The sequence below is a fragment of the Rhinolophus sinicus genome, chromosome 10 (genome assembly GCF_057876585.1).
Source record: "Rhinolophus sinicus isolate RSI-liver-muscle chromosome 10, RSI-T2T, whole genome shotgun sequence".
NCBI lineage: Eukaryota > Metazoa > Chordata > Mammalia > Chiroptera > Rhinolophidae > Rhinolophus > Rhinolophus sinicus.
Window position 1 is genome coordinate 16,078,525 of NC_142510.1, and position 16,471 is coordinate 16,094,995.

The 16,471-nt window shown below is 55.4% G+C and overlaps 1 protein-coding gene across 3 annotated transcripts in view; it reads right to left on the reverse strand.

The window, feature by feature from the left end:
- RAB40C (RAB40C, member RAS oncogene family) overlaps nt 1-16,471 on the reverse strand; it is a 28,929-nt gene that overhangs the window by 2,079 nt on the left and 10,379 nt on the right. For all 3 annotated transcript variants that reach the window (XM_019756228.3, XM_074322968.2, XM_074322969.2), the window contains exons 3-6: nt 7,172-7,232; nt 6,579-6,639; nt 1,009-1,086; nt 570-792 (exon numbers count right to left, since the gene is read on the reverse strand). In XM_019756228.3, the coding sequence (XP_019611787.1) occupies nt 570-792; nt 1,009-1,086; nt 6,579-6,639; nt 7,172-7,232 (423 nt within the window). The remainder of the gene's footprint in view (nt 1-569; nt 793-1,008; nt 1,087-6,578; nt 6,640-7,171; nt 7,233-16,471) is intronic.

Here is a 16,471-nt window from a genome sequence, read left to right on the forward strand (position 1 = left end):
CGGGAGCAGCCAGTGGATGGCGCCCTGCTCCGGCTTTCTCCCTAGAGCTGCACACTGAGAAGTGCCCTGGGGAACGCACTTCTGAGGGCTCGGCCAGCTCTGCCCCCAGCACTTGGCAGCTGTGGGGGGGGTGGCTCATGCCCGTGAAACAGGGAAGCATACAGCCAGGCTCTTTATGGCTCATCTCTAGGAGGGAGGGGCTGGAAGCCGCTCCCATTTGCTCTGGGACACATCAGGGCCCACAGCAACCCCCCCAGCACAAGGCACCACTGGAGGATAACACACAGTCCCCTCCCATATCTCTGGGACCCCCCCAAACAAAGGACACACAGGGAAGAAGCTGGTTCTGCCACAGTGCATCGTGGAAGCCCCACAACTAGGGAGCCCGGACCCCTGAGAGACCATGATCTCTGAAAGGCTGACGTTCGGTTCTCAGGCCTCGGGGCCCCGCCTCACCTCGGGGGGCCGCGCCTCACCTGGGGGGGGGCTGCACCTCACTTGGGGGGGCCACGCCTCACCTGGGGGGGGGCTGTGCCTCACCTGGGGGGGGGGGGGGGGCTGTGCCTCACCTCGGTTGGGCCTCCAGATCTTCTCCATGCCGTGCCGCATGAGCACGATGCGGGACAGCTCCGTGAAGGATTCGGTGACGTTGAAGTTGCACAGCGGGCTGACCTCAAAGAAGGTCATGCAGTTCTTCTCCGCGTAGGCGCGCGCCTGCTCCGTGGGTACTTGCCGCTTGAAGGCCAGGTGCAGCCGGTTCCCGACCAGGATCCGGGGGACCCCAGGCGCATGCTGGGGGCACAAGGTTCAGTGAGGCATGAATGCGGGCTGCCCCCCTGGCTGTCCTCCCTCCCGATGCTGTGACAAGGTGGGGCTCGGACCCGTGAGGCTGAACCCCTTAGAGCAGGGCCCCGTGGTCAGTGCTTGAGGTGAGGAGCCGGGGCCCCGGGAGGGGGGGTGGCCCCGGGAGGGGGGGCCCTGGACGGCGTCCACGGCAGGCGCACCCACCTCGTCAATCTCCTTGATCCAGCGGTCGATGCCGTCGAAGGACCAGCGGTTGGTGATGTCGTACACCAGCAGGATCCCCTGCAAGGCAGGTGCTGAGGCGCGGCCAGCGGGCACCTGTGCTGTGCCCGGGGGCCCCGAGGGCCGACGTGCCCGCCCTCCCAGCACAGGGCCCTCAGCACGGCCACAGCTCTCGGGGCCTCGGTGGCTGACTTACTAACACCTGGCAGTGGGGACAGCACAGCGCGCGGTGCCTGTCACTCTGCAGAGGCCTCTGGCACTGGGCACTGTGTGTCACCGTGGCCAGGCCTGGGTGGCCCTGACGCCGCGTGTGGGCTGGGAGCCACATCACGACAGGCGATCTTACGTGCTCAGTGCTGCCCCTTCCTCCCGCTGGGGACTCCGCTGAGATGGGGCTCAGCTCTTCCCTCCAAGCACATCGGAAGCAGGAGCCCATGGCCGTTCATAATAAGAGTCCCAAGAGCTACGACAGGCACACAGGGACCCCCGGTGAGGCGCAGGCAGGTGTGGGCGGCGTCCCCGACACTGTCCTGGGGCTCGGGGGTGAGCGGAGCTGTTGCTCAGCTTTCTGCGCCAAACTCGCAGAGCAGGACAGAGGTCACTCCGGCCAACGCGTCTGCGGCCCCACCTGGCTCCGGGGACCTGCTCCGCGAGTTTCCTGTCACATCCCTTGGAGACTGATTAGAGCTCAGCTCTGGGCTTTCCTCCTCTGCCCTCAGTGTCTCAGCAGTGACCTGTCCCAGGCCTCAGGAAGGTGACTCCCGAGTGCACCGAGGCCCCCCAGCCTGTCTGGCCCTGCACGCCACTCGGAAGCAGACTCCCACCCTCCCATCCCACTGAGCCTTCACTTGGCCACGTCTCCATCACACATGGGCAGGAAAAAAGTGCAGCTGAGAAGCAAGGCACAGGGTGTTTTCCATCTCAAAATGAGAAATGTTAAAAGCCTTTCCCCTTAAAAATGTCCTTCATTGCCATCGGCTGCCGTGAGCGGCCGTGGGTTGCTGTGAGCTGCCAACCAACGACTGGCAACCAACTGCCCCAGCCGGGGGGAGGGCAAGGCTCATAACACCAGCGTGGGCCAGGAAGCTGTGTCCTACACAACTAGACTGAGAAACGACGGCTGGAACCGGAGTGGGGCGGGGAGGTGGAAGAAGGGGGGGAAATGTCCTTCAAATTTTGGAAGACTTAAGTGCAGTCCCTAGGTACTATTAAAACAAACATGACAATTACTTTAACACCCACCTGCTAACTCCTGCTCTCTGGACAGAAAGGCTTGCACAGAACACAGCCTCCTGCCACCCCGGAAGGGAAAGGCCCCCTTGAGCCCACTTGAAGGAGCAGAACCCATTTTGGTGGGGACAGACAGTAAGACTGGAAGGGAAGCAGCGGTAGCAGGAGTGAGTCCTGTTGCCTGGGGCACAGGGAACAAAGCCCCCTGGTCCGGGGGCAGGTGGGGACGCTGCACGGCCCTCCAAATCCCCTCCTAAGAAATCACTGAGCATGTGCCTGAAGACCAGCGCTCTCGGATGCTGTCAGAACATGAAACAAACCGTACATGCGCTCAGGGGGCTGCCGAGTAGGTCGAGGTGCAGCTGTGCCCCTCAGAGCACACGTGCCCATCCTGGGCGGGTGCACACCACACAGAAGCGCGTTCCCTAAACGCTACGTGCAGTACAGTGTTTTAAAACACAAACATACAGCACGCCACACAGGTTTCCATGGATATAACCACACACTGAAAGGCTGGATGGGGGCGTCTTGCTTATGTTACCTTTGTAATGTTTAAAGGCTCAAACTAGAGAGCGGAAGCCCATCTCTTGGGCACAGGCTTCCACAGCACCCCAAGGCTATTGGGGATCCCCTAGCTGCCCCCACCAGGCTGGCACCAGCCTCTGGGGCTGCCCAAATCTGACGGTCAGGGTTATGACAGAGGAGACCCACCAACACGCCAAGCACAGGGAGGAAGGATACAGAGCTGGTCACGTTGCAGGCAGCAGAGACCAGTGACCGTGGACTTGGCAGGGAAACCGAATTGAGGGTCTTAGTTATCAGAACCACCCCCCTCAAGGGGGTCAGCTGTGTGTCTCAAAGAGGCAGAAGGAGGGGCCAACAATTCTCACTATTCTCTCTTTTTTTTTTTTTAACAATAAAATATGTGCTCACATTGAAAAGAATTAGTTAGCACGTGGGAGTATAAATAGCAGCTCATCCGCCCCTCCAGCGCCCCCGCCCCCGCCCCACTCCAGGAATAACCTATTGTTTCCTGACGTTTCTGCACAGCGCTGCTCTTCCCAGCACAGACAGGTCACGGTGCAAACCACGCGGTCCCCACCCAAGCCCTCCCCCACAGCTGGCACCTCCTGCCCTTCCCACAGTGGCAGCACTTCCGGCCAAGCTCATCAGTCAGTGCTGCCAGCTCTCAGGTCGTTTCCACCTTATTTTACTAGACATTTCTGAGCATATACGGCTCCAGCTGAAAGGAGTAGAACTGCTGGGCCCAGGAGTGGGTGCCATTGTTGCCCGAGTTACTGTCCAAGCCACAGCGTAAGATGCACAGATTTTAAGTGCGAACAGTTTGATGCGTTTGGACAAACACATATTCCTGTGCAATCACCACCCCCAAACAAGGTACAGAGGTGCATTTTAAAAAATTAAATTCCATTTTGGCACGTGCAGTGCATGTGTGAGGCACAGCTTCCAAGGAACACAAGCATCGGCGCCACAGCCACATGCACCCCTGGCTCTGCCCAGAAGCAAGTGACGCACCGAAAACGGGGAGCAACTGCCCAACAGTCCCTGACACATTCGCCCGCCCACCTGGGCGGTGCCAAGGGGCACTCACGGGATGGCAAGCAGCACCCCAGGCCATTGCCTATGTGAATCCCCTTTGGTGGGAATGAACCAGAAGGAGACCAGCACCGGGTCCTGCTCCCCCTGCTGCTCAGCCAGGTGACTCCAAACCTTCCACGGAACAGGACGTCCCTCTGCCCACAGCTCCCTCGGTACAGTGAGCCCAGGGGATGCTCTGTCTCCAGCAGCAGGAGGCACCAGCATCCCCAGGCGTCAGCAACAGACAACTAGGGCCCTGGGTCTAGGAGGTCGCAGACAGAGGTTACTCAGAACCATGAGACAGTCCTGTTGCAGGACAGGTGACAGCAGCCAGGGGCTGGCGGTGGCTTTTGCGACTGGGTCCTAACAGGCCCAACATGGCCTCTCCAGTCTTAACTAAGGGTGGGAGAGTGACAGGAAATACAAAACTCAACTGGGAAAGGCGGTCCTGCTACCCTTTGCACCAAACCGGTGGCGCTTACTCTTAATACCGTCTTCACGTCAGCGCTGCCACCACCAGGCACGATGGCAGTGGGACCGGGTGGGGCAGGGCCATTGAGACAAGGGCACTCGGGGGCAGCCTCGATTCCGAGCCCATCCCCCACCACCCGGGCCCAGATGGGTGACTGGCTCCTCCAGTTCAGAATCGACAAGGAGCTCAGGGATGAAAGCAAGAGCAACAAGACACACAGAACTGACCCGGCGGGACACTGGAGAGAATGTGGACGTGGTGACTCTGTGTTTGCTTTCTCGGAACACTGTGCACTCTGGCAAATGCCCCGGTTTGCGGGCTGTCCTCAGTTAGCTGAACCAACTGTCTGCAGTCTGCTGCACGTTTATACCCAGAGCATCTGACCAGCTGAGTCGTCAGGTTTGATCTCAGTGCCTTCTAGATGTTTCCCAGTTGCCCTTCATTATCATAACCCAAGGTAACAACCCCCTTATCTCTTGATTTTATTTTTTTATTACAAAAGTAATATGTGTTTATTATAGAAAAATTAGGAGATATTAACAAGCAAAAGAAAGACAACAGAACTGAGTCACCCCGCTGTCTGGGGCACGAGCACTGCCATTTGGAACAAGTTGTCTCATCTTGCTGTATGTACATCACGCATGTATGTAGTGATTTTAAATAAAAGGGGGGACCTGGGGGACCCGCTCCTCTGGAGGGCACCAGGTTCTGCAGGCAGTTCTCGCTACTTAACCCCCCCTGGTTCCGATGTGGGGTGCTGACAAACACACCCAAGCTGCAGTCCACACCCCGATTATGTAGCATCAGTTGCTCCAGGTGGAACTGCTGGGGGAAGCACCTCTGCGGGCCCCCAACACTGGCACACTGGGGGACCATCAAGCGAGGTCTCCAGGTGCCGGCACCCACACCTCTGCAGTAGCTCCCAGGACAGTGCCGCCAAGCCCAGCCAGGGGTCCTCGGCTGCCCCTCAGCAGAGCGGAAGGCCACATTCAACGTCTCCCCACCTCCCACCATGGCTGAGAGGCCCCCACTACAGAAGGCCCTGCAGGAAGGCGCGGGTCAGGGGTCCCCAACAACATCTAAGTGGATCCAGCCAAATCCCTGGTGGACGTCTCTCCCGCTCGGCCTCCCCTCGTCCCCTGGAGCAGAAAGACGAGCAGGAGCACCGGACGCCCGAGCAGCTGCAGATGTCATCAGCCCTGACTCACAAAGCCAGAAACGGATACCACGCAGGGTTCCCCACGAGTCCAAGTCAGACTGAGGGCGACAGGAAGCCCTCAATCCTGCCAAGTGCAGACCCACCTGGAGCCTGCACCCCACACAGTCAAAGGCCCCCAAACACGCCCAAGAGCCCCCTCTCATACGAATGTGTGCTGTTCCTGGCGGGGGGTCCTGCCTAGGGCGTAGGGCAGGGCTGAGCAGGTCTGAACGTGGGGGTCCCCTTGACAATTCCAGAAGTCTGGGGTGGGAGTCATGGCCTGCTCTGCACTATAGACAGGCCTGGTCTTGCGTCCAGACCCTTCCTGATGACGCAGCCGCGGGAGCCTAGAGAGGTCTGCTCATGCAAGTACGTTCATCTCCCCTCTCCTTCCAGCCTTGAATCACACACAGATCCACTCAGCACACAAGCAAGTTGGGGGAGCCCAGAGGACAGAGGAAGGGCCGAGCAAACCCCTGCCTGCTCCCCTAAGGTGTCCCTGCACCCATGCACACTTTCCCAGGGTGCCCCCGCGCCCCTGTACGCCCACCCAACATGGGTGCACTTCCATGGCAGCCCTTGGGACAGGCCCCATCTCCTGCTGACTGCTGACCCATCTCTCTGAGGTCCTGGCTGCCCCTCCCACAGCCCCTCCAACGCTCATTCTGCACAGTCCTGATTAGGAATCCGGCCCAGCCCACCCTGGGAGCCCCCAGCCTCCTCGCTCCACGCGTGGAGGTCCTGGGTGTCAGGGAAGTCCCTTTGGTTTCCTAGTGAAGCAGGTGAGCAAGCGGAGTCTCCCCGGTACAGGATCCCGGCAGACCTCCCACGGCATCGGCGACAGGAGCCAGTGGGGACAGAGTGGGGACAGAGTAAGGATGTGGGGACCTGGTGCCCTCTGATGCTGAGGTCCCTTGCTCAGAGGACAGCCTAGTGGACGGCCGAGGTCCAAACATCAAACTTCCCCAGAAAGAGCCACGCACGTGGGGTGTGACAGCACAGAAATACGAGCTGTCCCTCTGGAGAGCAGCACCGCAGCGTCGCTGGTCTTACCTGGGCGCCTCGGGAGTAGGACCTGAAGATGGTGCAGAACCGGCCCTGGCCCGACGTGTCCCTGAAACACAGGGGGTGTCAGTGGGACACGGCTGTGGGACCCCGGCACGCGCAGTGTGATCCCAGCAGGGTATGCACTCCCACCCTCTTGCCCTCCACAGCTCACACTGGCCAACCTCTGAGGGCCCAGGTGCCACGGGAGCCCACCCTGCCAGGCCGGAGAACCCAAACCTGTGGGCATTTACTCTCAACGTCAAGGTTCTGGGAAATGCTCCTTGACGTGTGGCCCAGCAACGAGAGGGACGCGGGGCCGTGACCTCTGTGGCAATGTGTCTTTACGGGCAAAGGGAGCTGGGCTCCATCAGAACAAACAGCCTCGGACCTTTAGGTGTCTGCATAATGGAGCAGAACCCATTCCATTTTCACACAGCATCTCTTTCAACGGCTATTCCACGCGAAATGTAAACAGGACTCCTTCCTGTTTCTTCAAGGATTCTTGACTTAAGTCACTTAGCTTCCGAGGTCCTAGAAATACCTCTGAGGTGCTGGACCCCACCCCCGGCCCCAGCCCCGGCCCCGCAGCCCCCACTCACCAGAGCTCCAGCTTGACCCGCCGGCCGTCCAGCAGGATGGTGGTTGTCTTGTAGTCAATCCCTGTGAGGAAGCAGAGGGCGGCTGAAGGCAACTCCTGGGGACGAACCCGCCAGGACCCGCCTCACCAGGGCTCAGTCTACAGCCCAGTGGAGGCGAGAGGGGGAGGGGCACGCTGCCCACAGCTGAAGCCCTCGTGTCGCTCCAGCCCAGGGACCCGAGAGTGCTGGCCACCACAGCACCGGCCAAAGGGCAGGCGGCCCAGGAGCGGAGCCCAGCACGCCCACAGGACGACCGCTCATCTCCAATTGTCCTACTTCGTGTGGATCTCAGGGGGAACTCAGAAAAGCTCATCGTATTTCCGAGTTCTTGGGTTCACTGCAGCCCCCAGGTACTGACCACTGAGTGTGCATGGAACATTATTAAGGATAAAGTAATTGCTAAAATGCTATTTCTCTGGAGAGCTCTCTGCACGACCTATGCACGGCCTACCTTTTGTTTTTGTTTTTGTTTTATACCTTCATGGAAAAAAGTCCAAGAGAAGTTGGTAGGAGCAGGGACAGATCTTACATGTAAGATCGTCAACTGGTTTATGGCCCATCTGGAAACTTCCTAAGAGCTCAGTGTTTCCTCTTCCTCTCGTAAGCCTGAAAAATGTCACCAGTTTCATGACTGTATATGTCACTTGCTCCAAGAGGGCTTGGGAATGGGCAGAGTCACATAGGTGTTGCTCACGTGTGTGTGCATGTGCAAGCTGGCCTCAGAGCGTCTGCAGACGGCATGCTCCCTCAGGCACCGGTGCCTCTACCCCTGCTGGGCTTCTGCCTGGCCAACTCCTATCCACACGTCAAAACCCGGCTCCCACGCATCAAAGGACACTCCACAGAATGAAAATGCAACCCACGGAACAGGAGAAAATATTTGGAAGTCACATAGCTGACAAGGGACTGACATCCAGAATATATAAAGAAATCCTACAACTCCACAACAACAACAACAAAACAAGTAAAAACTGGGCAAAAGACTTACACAGAAAGGACCACACACACATGAAAAGATGCTCAATACACTGAACATCGGAGAAATGCAATCAAACCACAAGGAGGGATCACATCACCCCCATCACATGGTTATTACCAAAAACAACAGAAAAGGACAAAGGTTGGTGAGGATGTGGAGAAACCAGAGCCCTGGGGAGGATGGAAATGCTCACTGTGGAAAACAGTCTGGCAGTTCATCGAAGAATTCAATGCAGAATTACCAGATGACCCAGAAATCCCACGTCCAGGTTTATGCCCCAAAGAAGTAAAGGCAGGGAACTGAACATGTATGTATTTATATGCCCGTGTTCATAGCGGCGTTAGTCACAATAGTCAAAGGTGGAAACAACCCAAGTGTCCATCAAGGGATGAATAAACAGATTACATACAATGAACTACATACAACAGATTACATACAATAGATTACATACAATGGACTATTAGTCAACCTTAAAAAGGAACGAAATGCTGACACCTGCTCCAACATGGATGAACCCTGAGGACATTAAGCTCAGGGAAATAAGCCAGATACAGAAGGACAAATACTGTGACTCCACTTCTATGAGGTCCCCAGAGCAGTCAGTCGTAGAGACAGGAAGTAGGTTAGAGGTTCCCAGGGGCTGGGGGAGGGGGTGCGGAGCCAGTGTTCAATGAAGACAGAGTTTCAGTTTGGGAAGACGGAAAAGTTCTGGAGATGGACAGCTGGGATTGTCACACACCAGGGTAAATAAATGCACTTAATGCCGCTGATCTGCACACCTAAAAATAATTAAAGTAGTAAATTTCATGTTATGTGTATTTTACCACATCTTTTTTCTTTTAAAGGGAGAGAAGATTCTCAGAACTCAGGCCTGTCTCCACTGTCCCTGCTCTGAATCTGCCCTTCCCCCAGCTCTCCTCTGCTGATAACCAGCTTCTTTGGGTGGAAGCTCCTGGAATCCTCTGTGAAACAGGAAGCACAGATTTGGCCCAGGAATCGCCCCCTCTCAGTCCTGGCTCCACAGCTTCTGTGAGAATGACACTGGAGGGCAATTTCTAGCCAGGCTGTAGATGCAATGCCCATCCTCTAGGCGGCAACCCCTCCACGTGGCAGGTCGGCCCAGCAGGCCTGGGCTGAGGGGACTGGACACTGACTGCCCCCAAGAAGGGAATGGCCCTGCAGCCAGGCCACCCGGAGGTTGTGCTGTGGTGCAAGGGTCTGGCAGGCAGCTGCCACAGGACAGCGCACGCAGGAAGGGCTCAGGAGAGACAGGGTACAGAGGACTGGCACCTCCGCTGTCCTTGCTGGGCCTCTTCTCCCAACTGGCATCGTGAGCGCTGTGTGCCCTGGGCACCCTGCTGACCATCTGCCCACATTCCACCCAGGACAACAGGACGTTAACTTCAGTCTGCGTCAGAAAGGATGCCCTGTCCCCGCTCCCTGGCGGCTCCGCTCAACGCTCCGCCAAACACACACGTGGGATGTACGCAGACAGGCACTCAGCGTGGGAACTGGTATCAAGGGGGCCCCCTCTCCCTACCCTCCTCCTGCTGCACAGCCCCCCTCGCATCAGAGAACAGGGTTCTCAGGACACTGCGGAGAGGAGCTGCAGTTCCATGGCTGAGCCACGTCACTGCTGAGGGGATTTAGACTCACAGACAGTGGCCGTGCTCTCGGGAGCCCTCTGGGCCCGGCACTGCCTGACGGGCAACAAGCAAACCTCACGATGAATCAGCTCTGACGATTCTCAGGTCTAAAGACTTGTTGCTGGAGAATTTCAATCACCCCCTTCCTCACATCACCCCATCAGGCCTTAAATATCGAGCAGCTCTTTGAAAAACATGATGCCCAGAGGTTTCATTCAAAACATCTAACACCTTGTACAGCACAGAAATCAGGTATCGGGAGCCGGAACCGCAGCGGGGACACGGGGGTCAACCAGGCCTCTGGGGACTGGAGCAGCTCACACATGGGGAGAGTCATACAGGATGACCAGGTCTCAGCCCTGAGAACTCAGGACACACCCTGACAGACACAGGGCTCGGGGACGCCATCAGTGGCCGTCAAGGGACCAGAGGCTCCCAGGGGACATACATGCTATTCTGATCCCCAGTTCTCATGTTTTACTCTGAAAGCTGTCACGGTATTTATTTAGCTGCCCAGTGTCCTGAGGGTATTTTTCACTCTCGGTGCTTGGAGCCCGGGAGCCCTTAGCTCCCCAGTTCCCCCCTCTATCCACACGCTCCTCTGCCCCACATCCTGGCTTCCCATTAGCCAGGCAGTCACCTCTGGGCGAAGAGCCAATTTTCTCTCCTTTTCCCCCATCTCTGTCTTGTTTCATGTTCTAGAAGATGCTCTCAATTTTATTTTCCAGCCCTATGATCTTTGAAAAAATTCTGCTATTTTTAATTTAATTTCTAAAAGCTCTTTCCGGTCCTCTGGAATGTTCCTTTCTAACAGTACCCTGTTCTTAGTTCTTGGATTCAATACCTCTATATCTCAGAAAACACTAATTACCGTATTTTGCTGTGTATAGTGTACTTTTTTTTGGCCCAAATTTGTGAGGGAAAAATAAGGACGCGCATTATACATGGGTAGTACTAATTCCGTATCTATATAAACGTTAACTCTTTTACTTATGCTAATGAGTTAAAAGTGTAACTCTAGAAATCAATAACGATATCTGTGCACAAAATAATGCCCTGGAATATATTATAATCGGTTTTGTTGAATTTACGACAAACTTGCAACAACAAAGAGTTCTTGGCCTTCTATGATACGTAAATATTAAATATCGTAAATTTGTTACCAGTACATAAAATTTCTTGTACCTTGTATCTGTCCTTGTGTTTTGTAATTATTTGTTCCATAAAATTTCTTGTACAATAATGTCAAAAAATAAATGCTAAAATTCCTGTATAATACAAAAAACAAGTACCTAAATGTAAACAAATAAAAATTTGAATTAAAAAATTAAAACGAGGGGGCCAGCCTCGGTAGTTCCGGTGGTTGGAGCGCCGTGCCCTTAACGCCGAGGTTGCCGGTTCGATTCCCACATGGGCCAGTGAGCTGCGCCCTCTACAGCTAAGATGGTGAACAACAGCTCTCCCTGGAGCTGGGCTGCCATGAGCAGCTGGAGGTCGGCGTGAGTGGCCGGCAGCCGGCATGAGTGGCTGGCAGCCAGTGTGAGCAGCCGTGAGCTGCTATGGGCTATTGTGTGCGGCCAGGAGTGGCTGGTGGCAAGCGTGAGTGGTCGGCAACCAGCATGAGTGCCCAGCAGCCAGCAAGAGCTGCCATGAGCTGCTGTGAGCGGCTGACCGGTGAGCGGCTGACCGACGACCGACGACCGGCGACCAGCGCAAGGCTCCTAATACCAGCATGGGCCAGGGAGCTGTGTCCTACACAACTAGACTGAGAAACAACGGCTTGAACCAGAGTGGGGGGGTGCTGGGAGAAAAGTGGGGGGATTAAAACGAAAGTTGTTTTCCCTGGATGTTTGGGCCAAAACCATGGGTGTGGATTATACACAGGAGCACATTACACACAGCAAAACATGGTATAAGACTGTCAAGGTTCTCAGATGTCTTTCCTCACCTTGTGACAGCCCTTGGCTGTCCATTTACCCCTGAGATCCTAAAAAGCCACAGGTAGATCTGGATGAGTCCAGCTTGTGACTGGGCTCAAGGTGAAGCTGCCAGGTGCCTCGGGGTGACTGTTCTAGGAAAGACTGCTTGCTGCCACATGGGTCCTACCTGAGCACTAGCGGTGGGGGGCAGCCAGGTCTCCCCCTTTGGAATGGACTTGCACTCGGCCCTCCACCACACCTGATGGTCCCAAAGGATGGACCTCCTGTGTCCCTGCTGGGGGCCACCCAGCCATTCAGTCCACACCCTGATTTCAGCCTATAGTCCTCAGGCTGAGTTTAGAGGGGCCTGGGAACACGTGGGGTCCCCGTCAGCCCCTTACAGCCCAGGCTTCAGCTCGCTGTACTTAGCAGTCGCACCAGCATCGACTTCCCAAGTTGTCAAGCTCTCATCTGATGGATTCACAAGTTTTTAAGAATGTCTTTTCTATTGTTGTCATGGGGTTTCTGAAGGGAGTGGCAATTCACTTGACACAAATTACTTTCCAAATTTCTATTACACACCAGGCATGGTTCCAGGAGCTAATGGATTCTCGTCGCTGCCCAGCGGCCCCATTCCACGTTTTGCAGGGCTGCCACCACCTTGCAAATCACAGGGGACTGGGTTGTATTTGTTCAGAATTTTGCCAAGAACTGTTCACCAGGTTAGAAGAAAAATCACATCACCCACAGTGACACCTACTCCAGGTACCTTTTCACTGTCACCTTCTCAGCATCCAGGACAGCTGTACCCAGGCTTTGACCTACTGAAACACAAATGATCTTTTAACGCCTTGCACCCCTTTCTTTTTCCTTTATATTAGATACATGTGTAGGTGCACACGTCTGTTCTCGTTCTGAGCGTAAATAGAACACATGATTTATGAATTTCCTTCCTTTTCAGGACAGTAAAAGGGACGCTGCAGAGCAACGGTCCCAGGGGACATGCCCGGGCTCCACAACACAAGCGGTCGGCCTCCATGTCCCACGGCACGTCCCGCATCGCTGGCCTCGTGTCCCAGCCAAGGCAGGAGGAGCACAGAGCAGCTCACCGGCTGCAGAAAAACGCTGACAGAGGCTGGGGTTGCAGGAACATTATAATTACCTGGCTGCTGACTATGCCACCCTCCGAGGAGGTATTTCATAGCACGGATTCAGAGAAAGGAGGTGGAGGAGGAAGGAGGAATGAGACAAAAAAGGTCATTAGAGTTTCAACTTTCTGGAATGTCACTTTGTTTTCCACCGTCGCCCACATCCTGCTGGTTTGGGGAGCTCACTGGGGCACCCCCTCCTGCCCATGGAGACCCATGTAAGCACAGGAGGAAGGCTGGAGGTTGGGTGGCACTGACCAGCAGGACACCAGCTCTGTCTTCACCTGGCCTGCCATGCTCGGGACTGGGCCACCTGCCACCTGAATGGGGCGCCCGTGGCCATGGGGCCAGACCGTCACAATCTGGTGCACAAGCCACTCTCCTTGGGCCGGCTGTTCTCCTCCACAGCACAGCGGCCACGGGGCTGGCGGTGTCTGTTCCATCAGGAGTCACCAGACAGCAGGCTGAAGTCACACTTTCCTCCTCCACAGCCCCTCCTCCCTTAAAGCTTCACAGACTCGCACGTCTGTTAGCCCTGGGGCAGGACAACAGACTCCTAAGAAAAACCAGCCTCACTTCAGCCCTAGGAAATTACAAGGTAACCAGGACAGGGGAACAAACACACATGAAGAACCAAAAATTCTCAGCTGTTAACATCTGCCCCCTTAAGTCTGTCTTGCGTGCATACATCAAGATGGTTGGGTGTTTTTAAGTTCCATTTTCCACTATTCGGAAGGAGCGGGGACCGGTCAGAATGAACCACCGTGCACAAGCCGGCTGGCCCCCGGGGGGACACTTCCCACACACCTTCGCAAACTCCACACGAACTAGCTGGAGAGAGCGGCTGCCCAGAGAACACATTCGCCACCACCTCCTTTCCATCTGAGGTGCCACCTTTTATGGAAGACATGGTGACACTGAGCGTGTAATCATCCCGCTACTTTCCAACATAATTAAAAGCCACAGGAGGACTTTTTAAAAATTCATAACAATGAACAACAACAACAAAGGGTACTACAAAAGGGGATTAAGAATGAAAACAGAAAATGCTAACTGGTGTCTTCCTTTGCGGTGTTTAAATCGAGCACCAGAAACCAGAATGCCGGCCAGCGTCCGAGGGAAACATTCCCAGTAGGCCCTCCTGCAAGCATCCCGGGACATGTGGATCATGACCACTGCTCCCTTACAGCGAGGCAGGTGACCCGCTGACCCCAGATCACCTAGCGACTTCACAGAAGGTTCCAGAGCAGCATGGGCCCCCCACACTGGCAGGAGATGCTGCTGTGTCGAAAGCCCAGGTTGTTGGTTTTCTACATGGTTCCCAGTCTCGCCTCCGGAAGCGCGGCCCAGCCGGGCTGTCTGAATGCAGCGCAGGGTGACAGCTACGCCAATGTGCAGCATGAGGGCGCCGCCCCCAAACCCAAGACGGGCAGCTGCTGCTTCCCAGTGTCACTCCTTCGTGAGGGAAGTAAGCTCCCAAATGCAGACAAAGGCGAGACAGGAAAGCCAGGTCTTCTGGGAGCCAGAACAGCTTTCTGTGACCCAGGCAGACATGTGGAGGTGCCCTGGGACCCACACACCCGCCGAGCAGGCAGCCCAGGACACCTAACCAGCCTGCCCACTTCCTCTCCCAAGGGTAGGGCCACAGAACATGCCATGCCAATGAAATGCTCCTTGTCCCAGAGAACGTGCTGGGGACAGCCAGGTGGGTGCCCACGGCTACGGAGGCAATACTGAGGGGCGTGGCAGGCACGCTGTCTGGGCCCAGGATGCCGCCTCCTGGCATCGCATCCCTGGGCACACCCACCGCTTGAGGGTAGTGGGAGCTAACACTTGCTCCCACCTGAGCAGGTCCAAGAGGATGGACGTCCGCTCCACAGTCATGTTCCCCGAGACTCCTGCAGGCAGATTCTCTCCCTGGCTGGCTCTAGGAACAAGCCGCCCTGTGGAGGGCCCACGTTGTCAGGAACGCAGGGTGCTGTGAGCTTAGGGGGGGTTCTGCCCCAGCCCACACCGGGCTACAGCCTGCGAGAAACCCTGAGGCCCTGTGAGGGCCCAGCTAAGCTGTGCCCAGATTCCAGACCCACAGAAACTATGCGCTAATAAGTGGGTGCTGTTTTAAGACGTTAAGTTTGTGGAAATTTCTTAGTTGGCTCAGGCTACTGTGACAGAAAATTACAGACTGGGGGACTTATAAACAACAGAAATGTATTTCTCACAGTTCTGGAGGCTGGAAGTCCAAGACCAAGGTGCCAGCCAAGTCGGTGCCTGGTGAGGGCCCGCTTCCTGGTTAGACGCCGACCTCGCTGCGTCCTCACATGGCGGAAGGGGTGAGGGAGCCCTGTGGGGTCTTTCCTAAGGCACTGACCTCTTTCATGAGGCTCTACTGTTAAGACCTAATCACCTCCCAAAGGCCGCACCTCCTAATACCACCTCCTTGGGGGGTTAGGTATCTACATATGAATTTTGGGGGGATGCAAATATTCAGTCCACAGCAGTGACTAACACCAGGGGTATCTAACAGAAATGCAAACATACACTCCTCCAATCAGCCACTGTCCCTACAAAAATCTATCAAAAGAACTTTCCAGAAGCGTGTGGTGGACAGAGTAATGGCCCCAGAGATGTCCACATCCTAATCCCTGGAACCCGGGAACATGCTTCCGACAGGGCAAAGGGACTCTTGAGGAGGGAAAGGATCCTGGGCTACCTGAGTGGGCCCAGTGCCATCACATGAGTCCTTAAAGGTGGGGACCGTTTCCCGCTGAGTCAGAGAAGTGAGATGAAAGGAGAAACTCAAAGCCTGGGAGGGACCTGGGCCGGACCTGAAGACGGAGGAACGGAACCCAAGAGAAGAATGTAGCTCATCTCCAGAAGCTGGGCTAGCCTTCTTTACAGCCAGCAAAGAATAGGGCCCTCGGTCCTACAACCGCAAAGAATTCAATTCTGTCACCAACTCAATGAGCAAGGAAACGGACGTCCCCTCGAGCCTGTAGAAGGAACACAGTCCCCGGACACCTTGACTATTCACATACGACCTACGGAAGTGTAAGAACGCTACAGCAGGAGCAGAAAAGGAATATCCAGGTAGAAAAGTAACAAGGCTGACTATACCCTCCTGATGGGACAGAAATTGTGCAACCGCTTTGGAAAACTGGTGATATCTACTGCGGCTGAGCATAGCACACCCCACAACCTAGCAATCCCACTCCTCAGAGTATCCCCAAAAGAAATGCACGCATATAGGCACCAAAAACACGTACAGGCACGCCTTGTTTTATTGAGCTTCGCCAGCATTGCGTTTTTTACAAACTGAAGGCAAGCCCCTCCACCAGCAAAAAGACTACAACTCGCTTTATTGAGGTGATCGGGAAAGGAACCCACAGTATCTCTAAGTAGGCCTATGAGAATTTTCATCGGAGCACTACCGAGAATAACCCAAATGCGGAAACCATCCAAAAGCCCACCTACAGAATATAAACACACACACACAGAAGGGTAAACACATGGCCGTACTCACATTGAATCTACATCACTACCACAGAGGAGTGAACTACAACTACACACGG